The sequence below is a fragment of the Balearica regulorum genome, chromosome 30, assembly GCF_011004875.1.
Source record: "Balearica regulorum gibbericeps isolate bBalReg1 chromosome 30, bBalReg1.pri, whole genome shotgun sequence".
In the NCBI taxonomy this organism is placed as follows: Eukaryota; Metazoa; Chordata; class Aves; order Gruiformes; family Gruidae; genus Balearica; species Balearica regulorum.
This window is the reverse complement of record NC_046213.1, coordinates 75,890-98,251: the sequence shown is the minus strand read 5'-3', so window position 1 is coordinate 98,251 and position 22,362 is coordinate 75,890. Positions and strand designations below refer to the sequence as shown.

General features: G+C 62.4%; 2 protein-coding genes and 1 long non-coding RNA gene across 7 annotated transcripts; 2 read left to right on the top strand and 1 right to left on the bottom strand.

Annotated features, from left to right (window-relative positions):
- The first annotated feature begins 638 nt into the window (after positions 1-638).
- Positions 639-2,227, top strand: LOC142598751 (uncharacterized). Its single transcript, XR_012832726.1, has 3 exons — positions 639-778; positions 1,795-1,904; positions 2,002-2,227. It is a non-coding gene; the product is annotated as an uncharacterized LOC142598751 (long non-coding RNA).
- A 1,189-nt stretch (positions 2,228-3,416) lies between these two features.
- On the top strand, positions 3,417-10,376 carry SYDE1 (synapse defective Rho GTPase activating protein 1). 2 transcript variants are annotated; one of them, XM_075738119.1, is made up of 8 exons: positions 3,417-3,786; positions 5,869-6,549; positions 7,109-7,858; positions 7,943-8,157; positions 8,247-8,373; positions 8,480-8,637; positions 9,083-9,332; positions 9,778-10,376. In XM_075738119.1, the coding sequence occupies exons 1-8, from the start codon at positions 3,699-3,701 to the stop codon at positions 10,203-10,205; spliced, it is 2,697 nt and encodes an 898-aa protein (XP_075594234.1). In that variant the 5' UTR covers positions 3,417-3,698; the 3' UTR covers positions 10,206-10,376. The 2 variants fall into 2 exon arrangements, with proteins under 2 accessions (XP_075594234.1, XP_075594235.1); XM_075738120.1 differs by having other exon boundaries at positions 3,426-3,786; positions 7,214-7,858.
- A 1,043-nt stretch (positions 10,377-11,419) lies between these two features.
- On the bottom strand, positions 11,420-22,220 carry HACL2 (2-hydroxyacyl-CoA lyase 2). Of its 4 annotated transcripts, none has more exons than XM_075738123.1 (17): positions 22,179-22,220; positions 20,604-20,701; positions 19,342-19,465; positions 18,996-19,197; positions 18,578-18,705; positions 18,322-18,460; positions 18,000-18,111; positions 17,824-17,923; positions 16,952-17,049; positions 16,080-16,216; positions 15,840-15,974; positions 15,639-15,753; positions 12,731-12,900; positions 12,571-12,641; positions 12,413-12,484; positions 12,201-12,306; positions 11,420-11,749 (listed from the first exon to the last, which is right to left on the bottom strand). In XM_075738123.1, the coding sequence occupies exons 3-17, from the start codon at positions 19,441-19,443 to the stop codon at positions 11,571-11,573; spliced, it is 1,866 nt and encodes a 621-aa protein (XP_075594238.1). In that variant the 5' UTR covers positions 19,444-19,465; positions 20,604-20,701; positions 22,179-22,220; the 3' UTR covers positions 11,420-11,570. The 4 variants fall into 4 exon arrangements, with proteins under 4 accessions (XP_075594238.1, XP_075594240.1, XP_075594242.1 ...); XM_075738125.1 differs by lacking the exon at positions 22,179-22,220 and adding an exon at positions 19,552-19,642 and having other exon boundaries at positions 20,604-20,825; XM_075738127.1 differs by lacking the exons at positions 20,604-20,701; positions 22,179-22,220 and adding an exon at positions 20,757-20,821.
- Positions 22,221-22,362: the final 142 nt, after the last annotated feature.

Sequence of the window (22,362 nt, the reverse complement as noted above, 5' to 3'; positions counted from 1 at the left end):
GGGTCCTAACCCTGATGCAGACTTAACCCTAAATACATGCAACTAAACCTAACTCTAAGCAAGGTCAAACCTCGATGGGGTCTTAACTCTTAATCCAGCTCAAACCCTAAATACTTGTGGCTTTACCTAACCCTAAGCTAGCCCAAACCCAAGCAGGCTCATAAGCACAAACCATTCATAGCCCTAAATATATAGGATTTAAACTAACCCTAATCTCGCCCAAATCCCAATAATCCTAGTCTAGCCCTAACCCTAAATAAATAGGATTTAAATTAATGCTAAAATAGCCCTAATCCCAGTGAGGGCCTAACTCTAACTCAGCCATAGCCCTAAATATCTGGGACTTAACCCTAATTTAGCCCCAAATTCAGCATGGTCCTAACCCCAACCCAGTTGTAACCCAGAACATACAGGACTAAAGCTAAACCCAAACCCCAGTGGGACCCCAACCCAGTCCTAACCCTAAATATATCGGATTTAACCCAAATCCCGGCACGGCTCTAACCCTAACGCTAACCCAGATGCTCAGCAGCCGGGGTCGTGTCTCTGGCCAGGGCTGTCACAGGTTTAGGGGGTCTCGCAGCCCCAAATTGGGGGTGACCCCTGTTTTTTGTGTCCCCCAACATCCCCAGGTTGTCCCCCTTGCTCCAAAGGCTGGATTTATTTTGGGAACTCCTGCTATTTCTACTCCAAGACGTCGAGTTCCTGGGAAACCGCCCAGCATTTCTGCTCGGTCCTGGATACACAGCTCCTGGAGGTGGATAGCCCCGAGGAGAAGGTGAGTGGGGACGGATCCGGGTATCCGGGAAAGGGGGACGGGGAGGTGGGATGCTGTGGTGCCCGAGATGGGTTCTCTGGGGAGGGGACGATCTTCTGGGGGACGGGGAGTGGCTGGAAGCCTCATGTGAACCCCATAAACCTTGTCCTGAACCTTGCAACAGCTTCGGGGTCACCCCACTTTTCCCACAGGTGGGTGCTGCTGAGCCCTCACCCTGAGCTTTACCCCAGTTCTGTCCTTTTAACCCTAAATTTACACTCTAGTGCCTAACGTTTCTGGAATTAAGCCCAAGCCCGTTCCTAATGGGGCTGTAACACTAATACCGAACCAAATCCAGTCAAAACTTATCCCTAACTCTATCCCTAAACCTAATCCTAATCCTGGCTCTAACCCTAACTCTCACCATAACCTTGACCTCAACCCTATCCCTAACACCAACCCTGACCTTAACCCTGTCCCTGACCCTGATCCTGACCATAACCCTAGTCTGATTAACCGTAAACATAATCCTACCCCTATCCTACACCTAACCCTATCCTAAACCTAACTCTCCGTGTATTTATAGGACTCGACCCAACCCTAAGCTAGCCCAAACCCCAACGGGGTCCTAACCCAGCCCTGACCCTATATATATAGGTCTTTTAAGCTAAGCCTAAAATAGTCCAGATCCCAATGAGGCTCTAACCCTAACTCTAACCTTCGTTTTTCATAACTGTGACCCCCAAACTCACGTATAACCTGACCTTAACCCCAGCCCTAGTGCCCCACAGACCCTCACGCTGCCGTCCCTCGACCCCAAACCTCCTCTGAATTGTCCCCCAGCACCAAAAAAAACCCACCCCCAAACTCCCCCCACATCTCCCCGCTCCAGGGCAGAGCTTGTGTCAGCAGTGGGAAGGGAGATACGACATCAGGCCTTACCTGCCACCAGGATCTGCTGTCCCCCGCTGTCCCCAAGGGTGGGTAGGGGGTCTTGGGGGGGCTCTGCCATGGGGTGACACTGTCTTTGTCCCCAGGATTACATCCAGAACATGCTGCAAGGTTCCTCCTGGCTCGGCATCCGGGATGAGGAGGTCGAGGGCACCTGGAAGCGGGCAAATGGGACTGTCGTAACCCGGGAAAGCAGGTACAGCCCAGCGGGTGCTGGGGACAAGGGGACAGGGACTTGGGGGCGCAAGGCGGGGGACACCTCTAATCTGTCCCGATCCCCCTCCTTGACACAGCTCGTGGCACAGGAATGAGCCAAACGGCGGGTCGCAGGAGAACTGTGCGGCGGTGAGGAAGGACGGCGAGTGGTACGACTTCCCCTGCACGGGTCAGCTCCCCTGGGTGTGCGAGGGACACCCCTGAGTGTACAAGGGACACCCTAAAAGCTCCCCCACCAGCACCCACTAATCTCCGGGGGGCTCCCCCAACCCCTCTCCACTTGCCACATCTGACCTGCAGCACTCCGGGATGCGGCCCCGACCTTCAGCGCGTCCGTTTAGGGTCCATGGATGGATCTCCAGGGAAAATTTGGGGTGAAGCTGGGGGGGGGGGGGCGGAATCCCTGCGGGGCAATAAACACACGCGCAGAGTGAAACCCTGCTCCGGTGATGTGGAGGGGCCGCGTGGGATGGGGGACCCCCGATGACGTAGAGTGGATGGGTGCGGGGTGGCTCCTGGCTCTGGGTTTGGGGGTCCCCCGGCGGAGCAGTGGTGGTTTAGGGGGTGATGCCACATGGAGGATGGAGGGGTCTTGGGCCTCCAGGCTCCCCCAATCCCCTATGATCCCTTCAATTAGCCTTCAGGCTCCCCAAAATACCCTCCAGACTCCCCCAAATACCTCCCTGACCCCCAAATAACCCCCAGCTCCCCCCCCCCCAAATACCCCCTAGTCCTCCCTAAATAGCCCCCAGACCCACAAACACCCCAGGGCTCCCCCAAATCCCCCCTCCCCCCAGATGCCCCTAGATACCACCCAGACCCCCACAAGTACCTCCCAGGACACCCCAAATCCCTCAAATCCCCTCCACACTCACCTAAATACCCCCCAGACCCCCAAATATCCCCCTCAGGGCTGCCCAAAACACCCACAGACCCCAAAATAGCCCCCAGGGCTTCCTCAAATACCCCCCCTAAATGCTTCCCAGATCCCCCTAAATACCCCCAAGCCCCCCTAAATACCACCCTAGACCCCCCCCCCCCCCCAAAATCCCCTCCAAGCTCTTCCAAATATCCCCCAGCCTCCCTAAATAACCCCCAGGCCAACAAATACTCCCCGGGGCTCCCCGAAATCACCCCCCAGTCCCCACTAAATCCCCCTCCAGACTCCCAAATACCCCCAGACCCCCCCCCCCAAAAAAATACTCCCCAAACATCCCTCAGAACCCCTGAAATCCCCCCCCCAGGACCCCCAAATCCCCCCCCCAAGGTTCCCCATGTCCCCTCAATCTGTGGCTGCGGGCCTGAGGGGGGGGGGGTGTCCCCGCTCTGAGGGGGGGGTTCCTCCCGATCGGGGGGGGGGGTCTCCTCGGTCTAGGGGGGGTGTCTCGGTCCAGGGGGGGTGTCCCGGTCCCGGGGGGGTGGTGGGTGTATGTGTGTCCCCCCCCCCTTTCCTTGGTTCCGGACTACAGCTCCCGGCAGCGCTGCCGGCGGCATCCCAGGAATTCGCGCCGCGGGATGGCGGCGCCGCCGCCGCTCCAGGCCCGACCGCTCTGAGGGGGACGAGGGACGAGGCTGAAGGGGGACCGGGCCGGGCTGAGGGAACGGAGACGGGCTGAAAGGACTGGGCTGGGCTGAAGGGACCGGGCTGGGCTGAAGAAGGGACCTGGACGGAGCGAGGAGGCCGGGAGGGGTCGAGGAGGGGAAGGGGGGGACGGTGTCGTGTGTCCCCGTCCCCCCCCCCAAGAAGTGTGAGGAGCCCCCGGTGAGGGGAGCGATGGCGGAGCCGCTGCTGCGACGGACCTTCTCCCGCCTGAGGGGCCGCGACCGCCCGCGCGGGAAGAAGGCGGACGCCAAGGATAGAGGTACGGACACCCCCACCCCGAGGAAGGGGGACACCCCCCCACTCCCCCCTCAGGAAGGGAACCCATCGCCCTGGGGTCCCTCCTAACCTGCCCCCCAAGGAAGGGGGACACCCCCCCCCCCATCACCCTGGGATCCCTCCTGCCCCCCCAAGGAAGGGACCCCCCCAGGAAGGGACCCCCCCAGGAAGGGACCCCCATCACCCCAGGATCCCTTCTAACCCCCTCCCCCTGAGGAAAGGATCCCCCCCCCATCACCCTGGGGTCCCTCCTGCCCCTCCAGGAAGGGACCCCCCCAGGAAGGGACCCCCATCACCCCAGGATCCCTCCTAACCCCCTCCCCCTGAGGAAAGGATCCCCCCCCCCCGTCACCCTGGGGTCCCTCCTGCCCCCCAAGGAAGGACACCCCCCCCCCCCCCCCCAGGAAGGGATCCCCATCACCCCAGGATCCCTTTTAACCCCCTCCCCCCTGAGGAAAGGATTCCCCCCCCCCCCGTCACCCTGGGGTCCCTCCTGCCCCCCAAGGAAGGGGCATCCCCCCCAAAAGGGACCCCCATCACCCCAGGATCCCTACTAACCCCCTCCCCCTGAGGAAAGGATCCCCCCCCCGTCACCCTGGGGTCCCTTCTGCCCCCCAAGGAAGGACATCCCCCCCCAAGGAAGGGACCCCCATCACCCCAGGATCCCTCCTAACCCCCTCCCCCTGAGGAAAGGATCCCCCCCCCCCGTCACCCTGGGGTCCCTCCTGCCCCCCAAGGAAGGGACCCCCCCAGGAAGGGACCCCCATCACCCCAGGATCCCTCCTAACCCCCTCCCCCTGAGGAAAGGATCCCCCCCCCCCCCGTCACCCTGGGGTCCCTCCTGCCCCCCAAGAAGGGGACCCCCCCAGGAAGGGACCATCGCTCTGGGGTTCTGCTCCCCAAGGAAAGACGGGGGGGGTGTCTTTTCCCCGTCACCCCAGGCCCCTCTGTGCCCTGTAGGAGTTGGGGGTTCCCCTCTCTCCCCTGGGATCCTTCCCGTCCCCCCCCCAAAAGGGACACCCCCATCACCTTGGGGTCCCTCCTGCCCCACCAGGAATCGATCCCCGCCACCCCAGGAACGGTCCCCTTGTTCCCCCCCGAAAGGAGCCCCCCCGCCTTGTCTTGAGGGTCCATCCTGCCCCCCAAGGAAGGGACCCCCCCCCCCCCAGCAAGGGTTCCCCATCACCCCGGGGTCCTGTTCCCCCAGCAAGCCCCCCCCCCATGTCCCCATTTTCCCTCCTGCCCCCCAAGGAAGGGACCCCCCTCACCCCAGCTCCCTCTGTGCCCTACAGGGATCGGGACGCCCCCCCCTCCTCCCCTCCTTGGGTCCCTCCTGCCCCCACCCCACATTTCTGGGGGTGTCAAGCTCCTGTGGAGCTGTGGGTGCCCCACACCAAGCCACGTCCATGGCTTCGCTAAGGGTGGGTGTCCATGGGGTGCCCCGGGCAGGGGACGACACAGTGCTGTGGGCGCAGGGGGATTGGGGTGCCCGACTTGGAGGGATGCAGACAACCTGGGGGGTGGGGTGGTGTCACAAATGAACTGGGGGGTGTGCGGGGATTTGGGGTGCACTATTGGGACCCCACTGCGTGTGGGTGTGGGTGTGGGTGTGTAGGGGTGCAGGACCCTTCCTTGCAGCGCAGAGCCAGGGGACATGGGCAGAGCCACCCCCATCCCCGTTGGGGTGCAGCCCTGTCCCCACTGGGGTGCAGAGGGGTCCGGCTGTGCCTTCCCCCCCGCCGTCGGGGCTCCCCCTGTCCGTGCCGGGGCGGTGGGAGCGCGGCCACGGGTCCGGCCAGCAGTAAACAACCGGAAATCCCGCTTGGCAAGGGGCTACGCGCAGCTGCCTGCGCCTGCCTGCCGCCCCGGCAGAGCCGGCACCAGGAAGGGGGGGGGGGTCCCGTCCGGGATGGCAACGGATTCAGGGTGAGGGATGGTGGGTGGCCTGGCAAGATGCTCAGGGCAGCGGGGGGGAGATGAGAGAGGTCCCTGTGTCGTGGTGGGCTCCCCGTTGGCGTTTTGGGGATCCCCGCACTCAGGCCGCCTCCTTTCCTTCCTCCCGCAGAGCATCCCCCGCCGAGCCCCGATTCTCCGGTGGACCCCGAGGCGGCATTGGCGGATCCGGTGCCGGTGGCATCCCGCAAGCAGAACTGGGCCCGTTTCTCCTGCGGCGGCCGCGATGAGAGGCGGCCGCTGCCTCCCAAAGCCTCCCCGGATCCGGCGGACGCTGGTGAGCTGGACCCTGCCGCCGGCAGCCCCCGGCCTGGCATCGAACCGCCCAGTGAGGAGGATGTGGAGCCGGCGGAGGAAGCCGAGGCGGTGAACGGCTCCGGGGAGCTTGGTGGTCCCGGTAGGAGCCCCGGGCACGGCGCCTACCTGCAGAGCTTGGAGCGGAGCAGCCGGCACTGGGTGCTGTCATCGGTGAAGGGACCAGGGCTGGATGAGCCGGGTGGCGGAGCCGAGGCGGATGCCGGTGCTGCCGGCAGCGAGGGCGAGATCTGGTACAACCCCATCCCTGAAGATGAGGACCCCCGGCCTGGGAGCTCCTGGAAGACGCGGGGCGGAGGGAGCCGTGACGCTGAGAGGGGCCGTGATGGGGAGTCACCCCCGAAGACGAGTAGGGAAGACCCCCCCTGGGGCAGTTTGGGAATGGCAGAGAGCTCCGGACCTCGCAGCGGCACAGCTCCGGTGCTGCCAGCGGCTGGCCGAGGAGAGGAGCCAGGAGCCGGCAGGACCCAGGCTTGCGGTGAGGGGCAGCACGTAGCTACGGGTCGGGGAAAGGGGGGACAACAGTGGCCCCCGGCCCCCCACAGCCCTTGTTTTCCTGTCACCGCCCCCCCAAGAAAGCGTTCCCCTGGACCCCACGGTCCTGTCTCCATCTGCAGCACCCTGCGGTCTTTGTCCTTTCTCTGTCCCCCGTGAGGTTTGTGGACCCTGTGGTCCCCAAACTCGATGGCCCCTGTCCCCAGTGTCCCCAGTGTCCCCCGGACCCCATGGTCCCTGTCCCCTAGGACAGCACCATCCTGCTCTTATGGTCCCCATCCCTTCCCTGTCCCCAGGCCAGTGATTCCTGTCCCTGCCCAGTCTCCCCGGACACTGTCCTTCCAACCTCACCGTCCCTGTCCCCAAGGATGGCCCCTGGATCCCACAGTCCCCATCCCAGACCCCACCGCCCCCCGCTACGGGACCCTCCCTCCGCCCCACAGCAGTTTCCAGGGAGCACCCTCTCACCCTTCCCAGTGACCCCCCCCCCACCCCAGACCCACTCACCCCTTTTTCCCTTCCCCCCCCCCCCCCCCCAACAGGGAAGATGCCGATCCCATGCGTGAGCTCGGGGACGGGGCTGACCACCCCCTCGCCCCCCGCCAGCCCCAAAAAGGGCCGTTCGCTCAACAAGGTCAAGTCCCCAGGTACCGTACGTCGCCTCTCCATGAAGATGAAGAAGCTGCCGGAGCTACGGAGGAAGCTGAGCCTACGCAGCCCCCGTCCCCGGGGCCAAGAGGGTGGCACTTCGCCCTCCGAAACCCGTAAGGAATCCAGCAACGTCATCAGCCGCTACCACCTAGACAGCAGCGTGGCTTCGCGGCCGGGGTTGCCGCGAGCCAAAGCATCCGGCAAAGGCGGCTACTTGAGTGACGGCGACTCCCCGGAGCTGCCGGCTAAAGCTGGGGCGCGTGCCGAACCGGAGGATGGGGAAACCGGGCTGGATGTGGGCGCTTTCCGCCCCTACAGCTGCGGGGAGACGCCGCCGCCGCCGCGGTGCGGGCAGCACATCTCGGGGCTGGTGAGCGTTCACCTCCACGGCGTGCGGGACCTGAAGCCGCCGCGGGCCGAAGCCCGGGAGGTTTTCTGCGTGTTGCAGGTGGACTCAGCCAACCGGGCTCGCACGGCTTTGCTGCCCTGCAAGACGGCGTTCCTTGGCCTCAACCATACCTTCAACCTGGAGCTGGAGGGTGCCCGGCACCTCAAGGTGATCGTCTTCTCCTGGGATCCCACCTCCTGCCGCAACCGTCTCTGCTGCCACGGCACCGTGGTCCTGCCCCACATCTTCAGAGGTACGGCCGGGCGGCGAGGTTTGGGGTTTGGCAACTCGGGGCTCCCCCCCCCTCCACCGCTGACGGCACCGTTTGGCTCCGCAGGTTGCCGGGCCCAGCAGCTGGCGGTACGATTGCAACCTCGTGGTGTCCTCTACTCCAAATTCACCTTGGTGGAGCAGTGGGAAAGTCCCGGTGAGCGGGAACCCCGTGTCTTCGGCGTGGAGCTGGGCCAGCTGGTGGAGAGGGAGAAGACGACCACCAAGGTGCCCCTCCTCATCCAGAAATGCGTTGCCGAGATAGAGAAACGAGGGCTGAAGGTGAGCGGGGACGTACGGCGACGGCCCGAGGGGAGCGCGGTGGGTGAACTCCCCTCCCCGAACCGCGGTGACGGTGTCCCCGTTTGCAGGTGGTGGGGTTGTACCGGCTCTGCGGCTCGGCCGCCGTCAAGAAGGAGCTTCGTGACGCCTTCGAGAGGGACAGCGCAGCCGTGACGCTCTCGGAACAGCTCTACCCCGACATCAACGTCATCACGGGTGGGTGCTCGGCCCGGGGGATGCCCCGCAGGTCCCCCTGCACCCCGTGGGACCACCCTGACATGTCATCCCCCCCCCCACCCCCGCCTCGTCCTCTCGCCCGCAGGGATCCTCAAGGATTATCTGCGGGAGCTGCCCACGCCTCTCATCACCCCCACGCTCTACCACGTCGTCCTGGAGGCCATGGCCAAGCGACCCCCCTGGGCCCCCCCAGGAGAGCGGGACGCCGTCACCCTGCTCGACTGCCTGCCTGACGTTGAGAAGGTGGGTGCCCAGCGCCAAAAAAAGGGGGTGCCCAGCTGTGGTGAGGGATTGAGGGGGGGGGGTTTTCCCCCCCCCATCCCAACTTGCCGCTGCACAGTCCTTATTTCTTGACCTGTGGCATGTCCTGCTCAGGACCGCCCCCCCCCAAGTGTTTTTTGAGGGGGGGGTCTTCACATCCCCCGCCCCCCAAAAAAATATCTAAGCATTTATTTCCACCTCCGCTTTCATTTGTGACTTGGCCCCGGTGACATCAGGGACCATCCGCAGCCAAATCCCCTGGGGTGATCCCCCTCGGCCTCCGTTTCGGGGGGTGTGTGTGTGGGGGGGGTGCGCGTTTGCCGACGCGGTGGCATCAGAAGACGTTCCCCACTGAGGCCACCTCGTGTGCGCGCGCGTGTCCCCGTCGTCTCCCCCCGGTCCCCCCCCCCCCCCCCTCCGCCTCCAGGCCACGCTGACGCGGCTCCTGGACCACCTCAGCCTGGTGGCCTCTTTCCACGACTTCAACCGCATGAACTCGCAGAACATCGCTGTCTGCTTCGGGCCCGTCCTACTCACCCAGAACCAGGAATCCCGGCGGTGCGGTACCGTTACCGACGTCGGTAATCGTAGCTACGCCCGCTGCGAGGACGTCGCCGGCGCCGTTGACTTCAAACGGCACATCGAGGTGCTGCATTACCTGCTGCAGGCCTGGCCGGGTGAGCGGGGTTAGAGGGGGGGGGGACACACACCTGCACACCCCCACTTTGAGGTGGGGAGGGGCTCTTTGTTTCTCCAGGGGTCTGAGACCCCCCCGATATTGCTGCTATGGGGAGGGGGTGGGGGTGTGTCCCCCCACTTTATCTGGTGGCTGCTCCCTCAGCTACAGCCCCAGACATCTCCAGCTCTCCTGGGCTCCCCCCCCCCCCCCACATCTCCAGCAAAAATTCTGGGGTCCTCATTCAACAGATCTTGTGGGGTCCCCCCATTTCTTGCTTGTCTGTGCCCCCCCCCCCCCCCAATTCCCTGAGCTGGGGTTCCCCATTCCTGGCAAAAGCTCGGTGCCCCCCCCACCCCACCCCCCCATTTTTCCCAAATCTCACCAACCTCCCGGTGATCCCCCCCCCACCCCACCCCACCCCAACCGTATCGCTCTCTCCGCAGCCCCCCGCTCAACCCCGGCCCCCCAGTTTTGGGATGGGGCACAGCCCGGTTCTCCGCAGCAGCAACGGGGGCCACCGCTGCGACTGGACCTGCTGGAGAGCGCGGTGGTGGCCCGTCACCGTCCCCGAGGACCGGAGAGCCCCCCCAGCAACCGCTACGCGGGCGACTGGAGTATCTGCGACCACCGATTCCTCCTGGTACCCGGCGCAGCCGGCGACGCCGACTACGACGAAGTGGCTGCCGGCGACGGTGAGACCGGGATGCCGGTACGACGGTCTCCGCACCAGCGGACCCTCTTCGTGACCGATTTCGCCCTCGGCGAGGAACCCGAGGCGCCCTTCGGCCCCCGCCTCAACCTCAAGGACTTCGACGCGCTTATCCTCGACCTCGAGCGGGAGCTCGCCAAACAGATCAACGTCTGCCTGTGAGGTCGGTGCCGCCGCCGCCGCCGGTGCGAGAGCGACCAAAAAAAAAAAAAAAGGAAAAAAAAAAGCAGCACTTGCCTCTAGTTGCCTTCGATTTGCACAGCGCCGAACAGGAGGGACCCCCCCCCCGACGCTGAGGGTGATGCCGCCTTCGGTGAGGTGGGGGCTCCCCCCCCCCCCCCCCCAAAAAAAAAACCAAACCAGTCCCCGCTCTGGTTTTCACCCTCCCCGGTGTTTTTTTGTTTTTTTGGGGAGGAAGCAGAGGAGGGACGTGGGGTTCGGTGCCTCTTGCTCGGCTTTTTTTTGTTGTTGTTTTTATTTTAGATGGCCAAATTTTGCCCTCAAGTGCCTGTTTGTCCCCTTCTCCTTTCCCTGGTGGCCCCCCCCCCCCCCCAAAAAAAAACCCCCCAGTATTAGGAAATATTGACAAGGGTCCATGACCTCCATCGCTCAGGCTGAATGCCCCCCCCCCCCCCAAACCCCTTTCCCCGCTGCGTCTGCACCCCGAGGAGGGTGATAGGGCTCCCTCCTGTCACCCGCACCCAGCCTGGGTGGCAGTGGGGACCCCCCGCACCCTCCCTAGGGTCGTGTCGTGTCCCCCCCCCCCTTTTCTAGTTTCCCCCCCCCCCCCCTTTTCAAGGTGGGGGCTGCTGGTACGGGAGCGCTGAGCTTTATTTATTACTCGAGCTTCGTGTGCGTGCGTATGCGTGGATGGACGGCGGATGCCGTCACCGTAGCCTGCAACTAAAAAAAAAAAAAACAAAAACCCACCAAAAAACCCCCTTTTTACCCCCAAAATAAACTCGCTGCCAGTGTTACAGTGGAGGGGGGCTCCCCAAAATAGCTCCTCCTCCCCAAAACCAGCCTTGCTCAGTATTAGCCTTAAAGGAACCAGCTGAATGTGAAACCACCGGCCCGCCCGGGCTGAGCCACCAGTATTAAAACATCCGGGCTAGGGGGTGCAGGTGGGGAGGGGGTGACCGAGCTGTCCCCTGTCCCCTCCCGGGGTGGCCTGACACCTTCCCCCCCACCCCTCCCTTGTCCCACCGCTGCCTTGTCACCGTCACCAGCAATAAATGACACAAGCTGCACTCGCCGCCGGGCTTTGTGTGTGTGTGTTAATGCGACGCCATCCCGACGAGGGGAGGGGTGACGGTCCCCAAAGTGTCACTTTAGGGTGTCCCCGAGGTGTTGGCCCCCAAATTGACGGCACGGGATGGGCACATGGTGCTGCTTTATTGCTGGGGGGGGGGACACACACACACACGACACACGTAGCTGTCCCCTGGGTTGGGTGTGCAGCACCGGTGTCACCCAAACCCACCCCCCCCCCCCACCCCGGCTGGGGACATTTTGGGGACACCGTTCCTAGACGGAGATGGAACCGTCACGGAAATCGGTTTTGCCGATGAGGGCGTTGATGAGGACGGGGCGGCCTTGGCGGCACGCATCCTGCGCGGCGCGGAGGACGGCGTCCAGCCGTTCGCGATCCGGGCGACCCGCCACGAAGCCTTTGCCGCCCAGAGCTTCGGCCACCGCGTGGTAGTCTGCAGGGAGGGGACAGCGGCGGTGGCCCCCGTCACCTCCGTGGGAATGGCTTGATATTGGGGGTGACGCGGTCCCACCAGGCGTCACCTGATCTGGGGTGACACGGTGCCACCAGCTACAGCCTGAACCAGGGTGACGTGGTGTCACCAGGCGTGGCCTGATCCCCCCCCACCCATGGGTGACACAGGGCCACCAGGCACAGTCCAATCGTCCCTGGGGGTGACACGGCCACGTGACGGTCCCCAAAGCTACGTGACGCCACCGCGTGATGCAATCGTGACGCTTGGCGCGGTTCAATCTACCCCAGGGTGACACGATGCCACCGGGCACGGCTCGATCCACCCCAAGGTGACACGATGCCAGCAGGCATGGCTCGATCCACCCTAGGATGACGTGGGGTCACGCGGGTGTCCCCAAATCTGGGGACAAAAGGGGGATGACATCGCTCACCCAGGTACTCGAGGCCACACGCCACATTGCTACCCAGCAAAGCCACTTGCTCCCGGGAAATCTGACTCCAGCACGCGTCATTGCCCACCAGCGCGATGACGGGCGTCTGCAGGGGACGAAGCGCGGGGCCACCGCGCCCTGGTGACACCCCGAGACGGGGACGAGACCCCGTTTTCCCCCCCCACCCCACCCCATTTTTGGTGCTGCCTGACCTTGTGCCGCACGAAGGTGTCAAACTCCATCAAGCTGTAGCCTAGCGAGCCGTCACCGTAGAGGACCCAAACCTGGTTCCGGGGAGGGGACAAACACCATCAAGACCACGCGGGTGACGTGGTGGCCACCGTCCCCATGGTTCGCCGCGTCCCCGTACCTCCGCGTCGGGACGGCAGAGCTTGGCGCCGAGCGCGAACCCTCCGCCGACTCCTAACGTGCCGAAAGCTCCTGCGGGGACAACAGCCGGTGGCGTCACCCGTGTGTGTGTGTGTGTCCCCCCTACGGTGACAGTGTGCCCGGTGGTGGGGGGCCCTTACCGGGGTCCAGCCAGGCGAGGGGACGTCGGGGACGGACGATGTAGGCGGCGGTGCCCACGAAATCCCCCCCATCGGCTACGAGGAGGCTTTCGGGGGGCAGCAGCGCATCCAGGCGGTGCAGCAGATCCAGGGGGTTCAGGTGTTGTGGGGTGGGGGTCGCTGCCTTCTCCCTGTTGGGGGGAGACACCCCAAATCCCTCCCACTCGGGGAAGGAAGAGAGGTGGGTGGGCTCCCTTGAAAAACGGGGATGGGGACACCCCCTCCCTCCCCGTATCCCAGTTGGAAATAGGTTGGGATGCCCCAAGGACTGGGAATGGGGAGCCCCCCCCAGTTGGAAATGGGTTGGGATCAGCCAAAACTGGGAATGGGGAGCCCCCCCAGTTGGAAATGGGTTGGGATGCCCCAAGGACTGGGAATGGGGAGCCCCCCCCAGTTGGAAATGGGTTGGGATCAGCCAAAACTGGGAATGGGGAGCCCCCCCCAGTTGGAAATGGGTTGGGATGCCCCAAGGACTGGGAATAGGGAGCCCCCCCCAGTTGGAAATGGGTTGGGATGCCCCAAGGACTGGGAATGGGGAGCCCCCCCCAGCTGGAAATGGGTTGAGATGCCCCAAGGACTGGGAATGGGGAGCCCCCCCCCAGTTGGAAATGGGTTGGGATCAGCCAAAACTGGGAATGGGGAGCCCCCCCCCAGTTGGAAATGGGTTGGGATGCCCCAAGGACTGGGAATGGGGAGCCCCCCCCAGTTGGAAATGGGCTGGGATCAGCCAAAACTGGGAATGGGGAGCCCCCCCCAGTTGGAAATGGGTTGGGATGCCCCAAGGACTGGGAATAGGGAGCCCCCCCCAGTTGGAAATGGGTTGGGATGCCCCAAGGACTGGGAATGGGGAGCCCCCCCCAGCTGGAAATGGGTTGAGATGCCCCAAGGACTGGGAATGGGGAGCCCCCCCCAGTTGGAAATGGGTTGGGATCAGCCAAAACTGGGAATGGGGAGCCCCCCCCAGTTGGAAATGGGTTGGGATGCCCCAAGGACTGGGAATGGGGAGCCCCCCCCAGTTGGAAATGGGTTGGGATCAGCCAAAACTGGGAATGGGGAGCCCCCCCCAGTTGGAAATGGGTTGGGATGCCCCAAGGACTGGGAATAGGGAGCCCCCCCCAGTTGGAAATGGGTTGGGATGCCCCAAGGACTGGGAATGGGGAGCCCCCCCCAGCTGGAAATGGGTTGAGATGCCCCAAGGACTGGGAATGGGGAGCCCCCCCCAGTTGGAAATGGGTTGGGATCAGCCAAAACTGGGAATGGGGAGCCCCCCCCCAGTTGGAAATGGGTTGGGATGCCCCAAGGACTGGGAATGGGGAGCCCCCCCCAGTTGGAAATGGTCTGGGATCAGCCAAAACTGGGAATGGGGAGCCCCCCCCAGTTGGAAATGGGTTGGGATGCCCCAAGGACTGGGAATAGGGAGCCCCCCCCAGTTGGAAATGGGTTGGGATGCCCCAAGGACTGGGAATGGGGAGCCCCCCCCAGCTGGAAATGGGTTGAGATGCCCCAAGGACTGGGAATGGGGAGCCCCCCCCAGTTGGAAATGGGTTGGGATCAGCCAAAACTGGGAATGGGGAGCCCCCCCCCAGTTGGAAATGGGTTGGGATGCCCCAAGGACTGGGAATGGGGAGCCCCCCCCAGTTGGAAATGGGCTGGGATCAGCCAAAACTGGGAATGGGGAGCCCCCCCCAGTTGGAAATGGGTTGGGATGCCCCAAGGACTGGGAATAGGGAGCCCCCCCCAGTTGGAAATGGGTTGGGATGCCCCAAGGACTGGGAATGGGGAGCCCCCCCCAGCTGGAAATGGGTTGAGATGCCCCAAGGACTGGGAATGGGGAGCCCCCCCCAGTTGGAAATGGGTTGGGATCAGCCAAAACTGGGAATGGGGAGCCCCCCCCAGTTGGAAATGGGTTGGGATGCCCCAAGGACTGGGAATGGGGAGCCCCCCCCAGTTGGAAATGGGTTGGGATCAGCCAAAACTGGGAATGGGGAGCCCCCCCCAGTTGGAAATGGGTTGGGATGCCCCAAGGACTGGGAATAGGGAGCCCCCCCAGTTGGAAATGGGTTGGGATGCCCCAAGGACTGGGAATGGGGAGCCCCCCCCAGCTGGAAATGGGTTGAGATGCCCCAAGGACTGGGAATGGGGAGCCCCCCCCAGTTGGAAATGGGTTGGGATCAGCCAAAACTGGGAATGGGGAGCCCCCCCCCAGTTGGAAATGGGTTGGGATGCCCCAAGGACTGGGAATGGGGAGCCCCCCCCAGTTGGAAATGGGCTGGGATCAGCCAAAACTGGGAATGGGGAGCCCCCCCCAGTTGGAAATGGGTTGGGATGCCCCAAGGACTGGGAATAGGGAGCCCCCCCCAGTTGGAAATGGGTTGGGATGCCCCAAGGACTGGGAATGGGGAGCCCCCCCCAGTTGGAAATGGGTTGGGATCAGCCAAAACTGGGAATGGGGAGCCCCCCCCAGTTGGAAATGGGTTGGGATGCCCCAAGGACTGGGAATGGGGAGCCCCCCCCAGTTGGAAATGGATTGGGATGCCCCAAGGACTGGGAATGGGGAGCCCCCCCAGTTGGAAATGGGTTGGGATGCCCCAAGGACTGGGAATGGGGAGCCCCCCCCAGTTGGAAATGGGTTGGGATGCAGCCAAGACTGGGAATGGGGAGCCCCCCCCAGTTGGAAATGGGTTGGGATGCCCCAAGGACTGGGAATGGGGAGCCCCCCCCAGTTGGAAATGGGTTGAGATCAGCCAAAACTGGGAATGGGGAGCTCCCCAAAACCAGAAAGGAGCCGCGATCCCCCCCGAAACAGGGCAAAATCCGCACCCCTCCCTGTCCCCATTCCTGTCCCCATCCCGGTCCCGCATGCGCTCACCGGTTAGCCTGCTCCTTTTTCCGATCGGCCTCGCGCAGCCCCTCCGTCCAGTCGCCGGGGCAAGCGTAGCCGCGCAGGCTCTGCGCCAACCGCACCACGAAGGAGGCGGCATCGCCTGCCGAGAACGCCCAACTCGTCACACCCCACACTACCCGTTTTGGGCTGGGGGAGGGGGAAAAGTTGTGTTTGTGTTTGTCTCACCTTGCACGGCGAGCCGGGGTTTCCAGAAAACATCGGAATTCCGGAGGAGCTGCGTCCGGTCTCGGTTAACGGCCACGATGGCGGCGCGGCGACCGAAAAGGCGTCCGTAGGAGAGGCGAAAATCGCAGACAGAACCTTGGGGACGCGCGCAGAGTGTCAGGGCGGGGACGGGGACGTGGCGGGTGTCGTGTCCTCCCCATCCCTACACACCCCCCACACCCCACCCCGCCATGCCGGTACCTGCCAGCAACACCAGGTCGGCATCGCGGAGGGCGTCCCGGCGGTTCTGGCGAAGGAGGAGGGGGCTGTCGGGGGGTAGAAGCCCCCGCGCCGCCCCCCCCAGGTAGCAGGGGATGCCCAGGGCCTCCAGCGCCGTGCTGTTGGGTAGGCGGGTGTCAGCGAGCACTGAAAACGGCTTCAAAATGGCTCAGTTTGACCCCAAAACCAGCTTGGTTGGGGTCCCAAGCTGGCTTGGTTTGGCCCCAAAAAGTGGCTCATTGAGGGTCGTCCCAAACCGGCTTGGTTTGGCCCCAAAATCTGGCCCATTCAGGGTCGTCCCAAACCGGCTTGGTTTGGCCCCAAAATCTGGCCCATTCAGGGTCCCAAACTGGCTTGGTTTGGCCCCAAAATCTGGCTCTGTTGGAACCCCAAAACTGGATCATCCGGGGCCCCAAAACTGGTTCAGTTTGCCCCAAGACTGACTTGGTTTTGCCCCAAAACTTGGCTCAGCTGAGCCCAAAAACTCACTCGCTCAGGCCCAAATCTAGCTGATCTATCCCCAAAGTAGCTCAACCCTCCCCAAACCCCCTCTTCTGTCCCCAAACCATCTCGCTGCACCCCAAATTGACCCATCTGTCCCCAAACCAGCTCAGCAGCCCATAAATTGGCTCTGCCATCCCCAAACCAGTTCCTCGGGCCCCACACCAGGCCCTCGGGCCTCAAACCAGTTCCTCGGGCCCCACACCAGTCCCTCGGGCCCCACACCAGGCCCTCGGGCCCCAAACCAGTCCCTCGGGCCCCAAACCAGTCCCTCGGGCCCCAAACCAGTCCCTCGGGCCCCAAACCAGTCCCTCGGGCCCCAAACCAGTCCCTCGGGCCCCGAAGCGGCTCACCGCAGGTCCTCGGCCGGGGTGGGCGGCAGCATGGCCTGGCTGCCCACCAGCACCAGCGGCTTCGTGGCCCGGCTCACCAGTTCCGCGCACCGTTGTACCTGTGACCCAAAACAGTCTCGATCAGCCCCAAAAAAGGTTCGGTTGGGCACCAAAATCGGCAGGGTTGGCCCCAAAACCCAGCTCTGTCAAACCCCAAAAAACCGGCTCAGTTATCCCCAAAGCCTGGCTCAGCTGAGCCCCCAAACCGGCTCAGTTATCCCCAAAGCCCGGCTCAGCTGAGCCCCCAAACCGGCTCAGTTATCCCCAAAGTCCAGCTCAGCTGAGCCCCCAAACTGGCTCAGTTATCCCCAAAGCCCGGCTCAGCTGAGCCCCCAAACCGGCTCAGTTATCCCCAAAGCCCAGCTCAGCTGAGCCCCCAAACCGGCTCAGTTATCCCCAAAGCCCGGCTCAGCTGAGCCCCCAAACCGGCTCAGTTATCCCCAAAGTCCAGCTCAGCTGAGCCCCCAAACCGGCTCAGTTATCCCCAAAGTCCAGCTCAGCTGAGCCCCCAAACCGGCTCAGTTATCCCCAAAGTCCAGCTCAGCTATCCCCAAAACCCAGCTCAGCTGATCCCCCAAACCGGTTCAGTTGGGCCCCAAAACTGGCTCCACTGAGCCCCAAATCCAGCTGATTTAACCCCAAAACCCAGCTCTGCCATATCCCAAACCTTCCTCAACCAGCCCCCAAACCCACCCTAGTCCCCCCAAAACCCACCTTAACCGATCCCCCCACCCACCCCCACCCCACACACCCCCCCCACGATGCTCCCCACCCACGGACACCCCAAAACCCCCAATCTATGGTTGGGTGGGGGGTCACCCCAAAAACCCCACCTCATCCTCGGTGGCCAGCGGCACCTGCACGGGCAACGGGGACGCATCCTGGGGCTCCCAGGCACCCGCAAAGAGGTTACGGATGTAGTTTTGGAGGTACCTATGGGGGTACGGGGATAAATATTGGGGTGCTGGGGGGGGGGGGGAGAAACGGACAATTGGGGGGTGCTGCTCACCACTGCACCACCTTTCCCCGCAGCCCCCGGGCGCTCTTGGTGCCACTGATCTCCTTCTCCACCACGTGGAAGGGGTAAAGCACGTCGATGGGGAGCTCCACGAAGACGGGTCCTATGGTATCGGGGTACAGGTTAAAGGATACCCCCCCCCCCAAAAAAAATCTCATTTGGGGGCTAAACCCCTCAATTCAAACAGCGGCACCCCAAAACGTCGCTGCAAACCCCACCGGGTGACCCGTGGAGGAGCGGGGAGGGGAGGGAAAACTCCACCGCCCGAGCGCCCTGGTGGTATTTTTGGGGTGACCTCCCCCCAATTTTTTACCGGGGGTCCCCGACTGTGCGGTGGCGATGGCTTTGCGGAGGGTGGGGACGATGTCGCGGACGGCGCGCACCGAGACGCACGCTTTGCAGAGCGTCTTGAAGAGCGAGAGCTGATCGATATCCTGCAGCGCTCCCCGACCCTTCGGAGAGAAGAAAAAAAATAAGCCTTGAACCCTAAAAATGGTGGAAAACACCCCAAAAATGGGGCTGGGAGGGGAATAATTTCTATTTTTTTTTTTTTTTTTGGGTCTCCCCACCTTCTGCAGCGAGGCGGCTGCTCCCCCGATGAGCAGCACTGGTGACTCGGCCATCTGGGCGTTCTTGACGGCCGTCACCGTGTTGGTGACGCCGGGACCGGCGGTGACAGTGGCGACGCCAATGCGACCTGTGGGTGATGGTGGGAGGGGGGTAGGAAGTCGGGGGGGGTCCCTCTGCACCCTAATTTTTCAACTGGGGTGTTCTCGTTGGCACCCAAGCGGCTGAATTAGCTCCAGGGGTAGAAAAAATGGGGAGAAAAGCCACCACGGAAAGACCCCGGACACCCCCAAAGTCTTTGAACCCTTCTTGGCACAACCAGGACCCCCCCCAAAAAAAAACCCTTGGACACCCCAAAACCCTCCATCCATCGGGCCAGGAAGAAGATTTCGGCCACGGAATCCCCCTCCGTATCCGTACCGGAGAGCCTGGAGACGGCATCGGCGGCGAAAACGGCGGTGGCTTCGTGCCGGGTGTCCACCACGCGGATGCCGATCTTCTCGCTGGCCACCAAGACGGGTGAGATGTGGCCACCGGCCAGGGTGAAGAGGAAGCGGACGCCGTGAGCCTTCAACACCTCCGCCACCAGTTCACCGCCGTGCCGGGGGCTTCGAGGGTCCACCTAGACGGCGAGGAGTTCGTGGGGAAGACGTACGACGGCGTCGCCGTCCCCTTTGCCAAATCGTAGGCCAGGATCGCTTCCAAAAATCGGGTTTTTGGGTGTGTTTTCGGCAAAACCGCGGCGTTCTCACCCGTTTCGCCCTACCTTATGCCGGAGCTGGTAGAAGAGCCCCAAGCGATACGCCACCGTCGCCAGAATCGCCAGGAGCCCGGCGCAGGCGCAGCCGATGCCGACAAGGAGACCCATGGGGACGTCGGTGTGCCGGGAGCTGGGAAACGTTACCGGGATGGAGGGGAAAAAAGGGGAACCCCCCAAAAAAAAATCAGCTCCCCCACGGGATGAGGTCGCACCAACCGGGGACGTGCCGAAACCCCACCGGCGCCACCCCCAAGCCCTGGGATCGCTCCGGGATAGCGGCAGTGAATTAAACCCGGCTTAACTGAACCTGGATTAATTGAACCTGGATTAACTGAGCCCAATTAATTGAACATGGTTTAACTGAATCCAGTTAATTGAACCTGGTTTAATTGAACCAGATGAATTGAACCTGCTTTAATCAAACCTGGTTTAATTGAACCTGAATTAATCAAACCTGGTTTAACTGAACCTGGTTTAATTGAACCAGATGAATTGAACCTGTTTTAATTGAACCTGGTTTAATTGAACCAGATGAGTTGAACCAGATGAATTGAACCTGGTTTAATTGAACCAGATGAATTAAACCTGGCTTAATTGAACCTGGTTTAATTGAACCCAGTTTAATTGAACCTGGTTTAATCGAACCAGATGAATTGAACCCGGTTTAATTGAACCTGGTTTAATTGAACCAGATGAATTAAACCTGGTTTAATTGAACCCAGTTTAATTGAACCTGGTTTAATCGAACCAGATGAACTGAACCAGATGAATTGAACCTGGTTTAATTGAACCTGGTTTAATTGAACCAGATGAATTAAACCTGGTTTAATTGAACCTGGTTTAATTGAACCCAGTTTAATTGAACCTGGTTTAATCAAACCAGATGAACTGAACACGAACCTGGTTTAATTGAACCCAGTTTAATTGAACCTGGTTTAATTGAACCAGATGAATTGAACCTGGTTTAATCAAACCTGGTTTAATCGAACCTGAATTAATTGAACCTGGTTTAATTGAACCCAGTTTAATTGAACCCAGTTTAATTGAACCTGAATTAATCGAACATGGTTTAATTGAACCCGTTCATACCAAATCTGGTGAATTGAACCCAGTTTAACCGAACCCGGTTTAACCGAAGCCAATCACACTAAACCCAGTGAATTGAACCCAGTTTAACTAAGCCCAGTTAATTGAACCCAGTACCACTTCTGCAGCTCAACCCAGGCGCCAAGCCAAGCCCAAATCCAGCTCATTCGCATAATTATCACCTAACGAAGGCGTCGCTGGCACCGGCGTCAGTCTGCTGCAATTTCTCGGCGCCCGCAGAAAGATCCGAGGGGAAGAGGCAGATGATACCAAGCCCAGCCTAATTCCGCCCCCCCCTCCCCAAAAATATGCACGGGTTTAGCCACTTCCCGCACCCGGAGCGAATTCAGACGTCCGATTTTCTCCTTAAACCCCAATTTCCTCCTATTTGAGCTTTAAAAAAAAAAAAAAAAAAAAAAAAAAGTGGCAAATGCCCAGAGTGAAACGGGGCAAAAAAAAAAAAAAAAAAAAAAAAAAAAAAAAAAATACACAAATTGGGCAAAATAATTCCATTTTTGGGGTTCGGTGTGTGTTGTCCCCTCCCCGTCCTTGGTGTCACCCTTGTCCTGGCTGTCCCCTCGCCACGGCCACCCCGTCCTTGGCGGGGGGGGGTGTGTGTGTGTGTGTCCCCCCCCCGGCCACCTGTCCGCACGGTCACTCCTGTCCCTGTGGTCACCTTGAGCCTGTGCCCCCCCCCGGCCTGGCTGTCACCCCCCGGCCTGGCTGTGTGTCCCCCCCCATAGCCCCCATGTCCTGGCTGTGTGTCCCCCCCCATAGCCCCCATGTCCTGGCTGTGTGTCCCCCCCCATAGCCCCCATGTCCTGGCTGTGTGCCCCCCCTGGCCTGGCTGTGTGTCCCCCCCCATAGCCCCCATGTCCTGGCTGTGTGCCCCCCCCATCCTGCCTGTGTGTCCCCCCATGGCCCCCATGTCCTGGCTGTGTGTCCCCCCAAGTCCTGCCATGTGCCCCCCCATAGCCCCCCCCATCCTGGCTGTGTGCCCCCCCCCCATAGCCCCCCCTGTCCTGCTGTGGGCCCCCCCCCATGGCCACCTCGTCCTTGCTGTGCCCCCCCATCCTTGCTGAGTGCCCCCCACCATGGCCCCCCCATATCCTGCCATGGGCCCCCCCCATGTCCTGCCATGTGCCCCCCCCCATGGCCCCCCCATATCCCGCCATGGGCCCCCCCCATGTCCTGCCATGTGCCCCCCCCCATGGCCCCCCCATATCCTGCCATGGGCCCCCCCATGTCCTGCCATGTGTCCCCCCCATGCCCCCCCCATCCTTGCTGAGTGCCCCCCCCATGGCACCCCCATATCCTGCCATGGGCCCCCCCCCATGGCCCCCCCATATCCTGCCATGGGCCCCCCCCCATGTCCTGCCGTGCCCCCCCCCATGGCCACCTCGTCCTTGCTGTCCCCCCCCCATCCTGCCACGCGCCCCCCCTTGCCCACCCTGCCCTGTCCCACCCCTGTCCTTAGTGTCCCCCCCCCCAGTGCCTGTGACACCCCCAGCGACCCCCCCAACCCCCTTCCTCCCCCCTGTGCCCCCCCCCCCATAACCTCCCCCAATTTATGACCCCCCCCAGGGCCTGGGACACCCCATACCCCCCCCCCCCCGGGGTCTCGCTGTTCCCCGGTCCCGTCACCCCCCTCAGACCCCCCCCCCCCCCGGTCCCGTCACCCCCCTCAGACCCCCCCCGGTCCCGTCACCCCCCCCATGGGTGTCCCCCCATCCCCCCCCCCCCCCGCCGCCACTTGCCCTTCCCGGAAGCACGGCGCCTATAGGCCCCGCCCACACCTGTAGGCCACACCCACATTTCTAAGCCCCGCCCTCTACCCTCCCTTTGACCCCGCCCCCTCCGCCTACCTTCTGTAACCACCCCAGCGGCCTCCCGCGCCACCGCCCCCTGTCACGTGACGCGTCCTTCCGGCAACGCCCCCTC

What these genes read in the sequence shown, in the direction of transcription:
- HACL2 (XM_075738123.1), bottom strand. Translation starts at nt 19,443, where the DNA reads ATGGGTCTCCTTGTCGGCATCGGCTGCGCCTGCGCCGGGCTCCTGGCG. An exon ending in ACCCCGGCCGAGGACCTGCG is followed by an intron (nt 16,217 to 16,951) that starts GTGAGCCGCTTC and finishes CCTACCCAACAG; the next exon opens with CACGGCGCTGGAGGCCCTGG. An exon ending in CCTCGCCTGGCTGGACCCCG is followed by an intron (nt 12,642 to 12,730) that starts GTAAGGGCCCCC and finishes TTGTCCCCGCAG; the next exon opens with GAGCTTTCGGCACGTTAGGA.
- SYDE1 (XM_075738119.1), top strand. Translation starts at nt 3,699, where the DNA reads ATGGCGGAGCCGCTGCTGCGACGGACCTTCTCCCGCCTGAGGGGCCGC. An exon ending in CGGCAGGACCCAGGCTTGCG is followed by an intron (nt 6,550 to 7,108) that starts GTGAGGGGCAGC and finishes CCCCCCCAACAG; the next exon opens with GGAAGATGCCGATCCCATGC. An exon ending in CCTGCCCCACATCTTCAGAG is followed by an intron (nt 7,859 to 7,942) that starts GTACGGCCGGGC and finishes TTGGCTCCGCAG; the next exon opens with GTTGCCGGGCCCAGCAGCTG.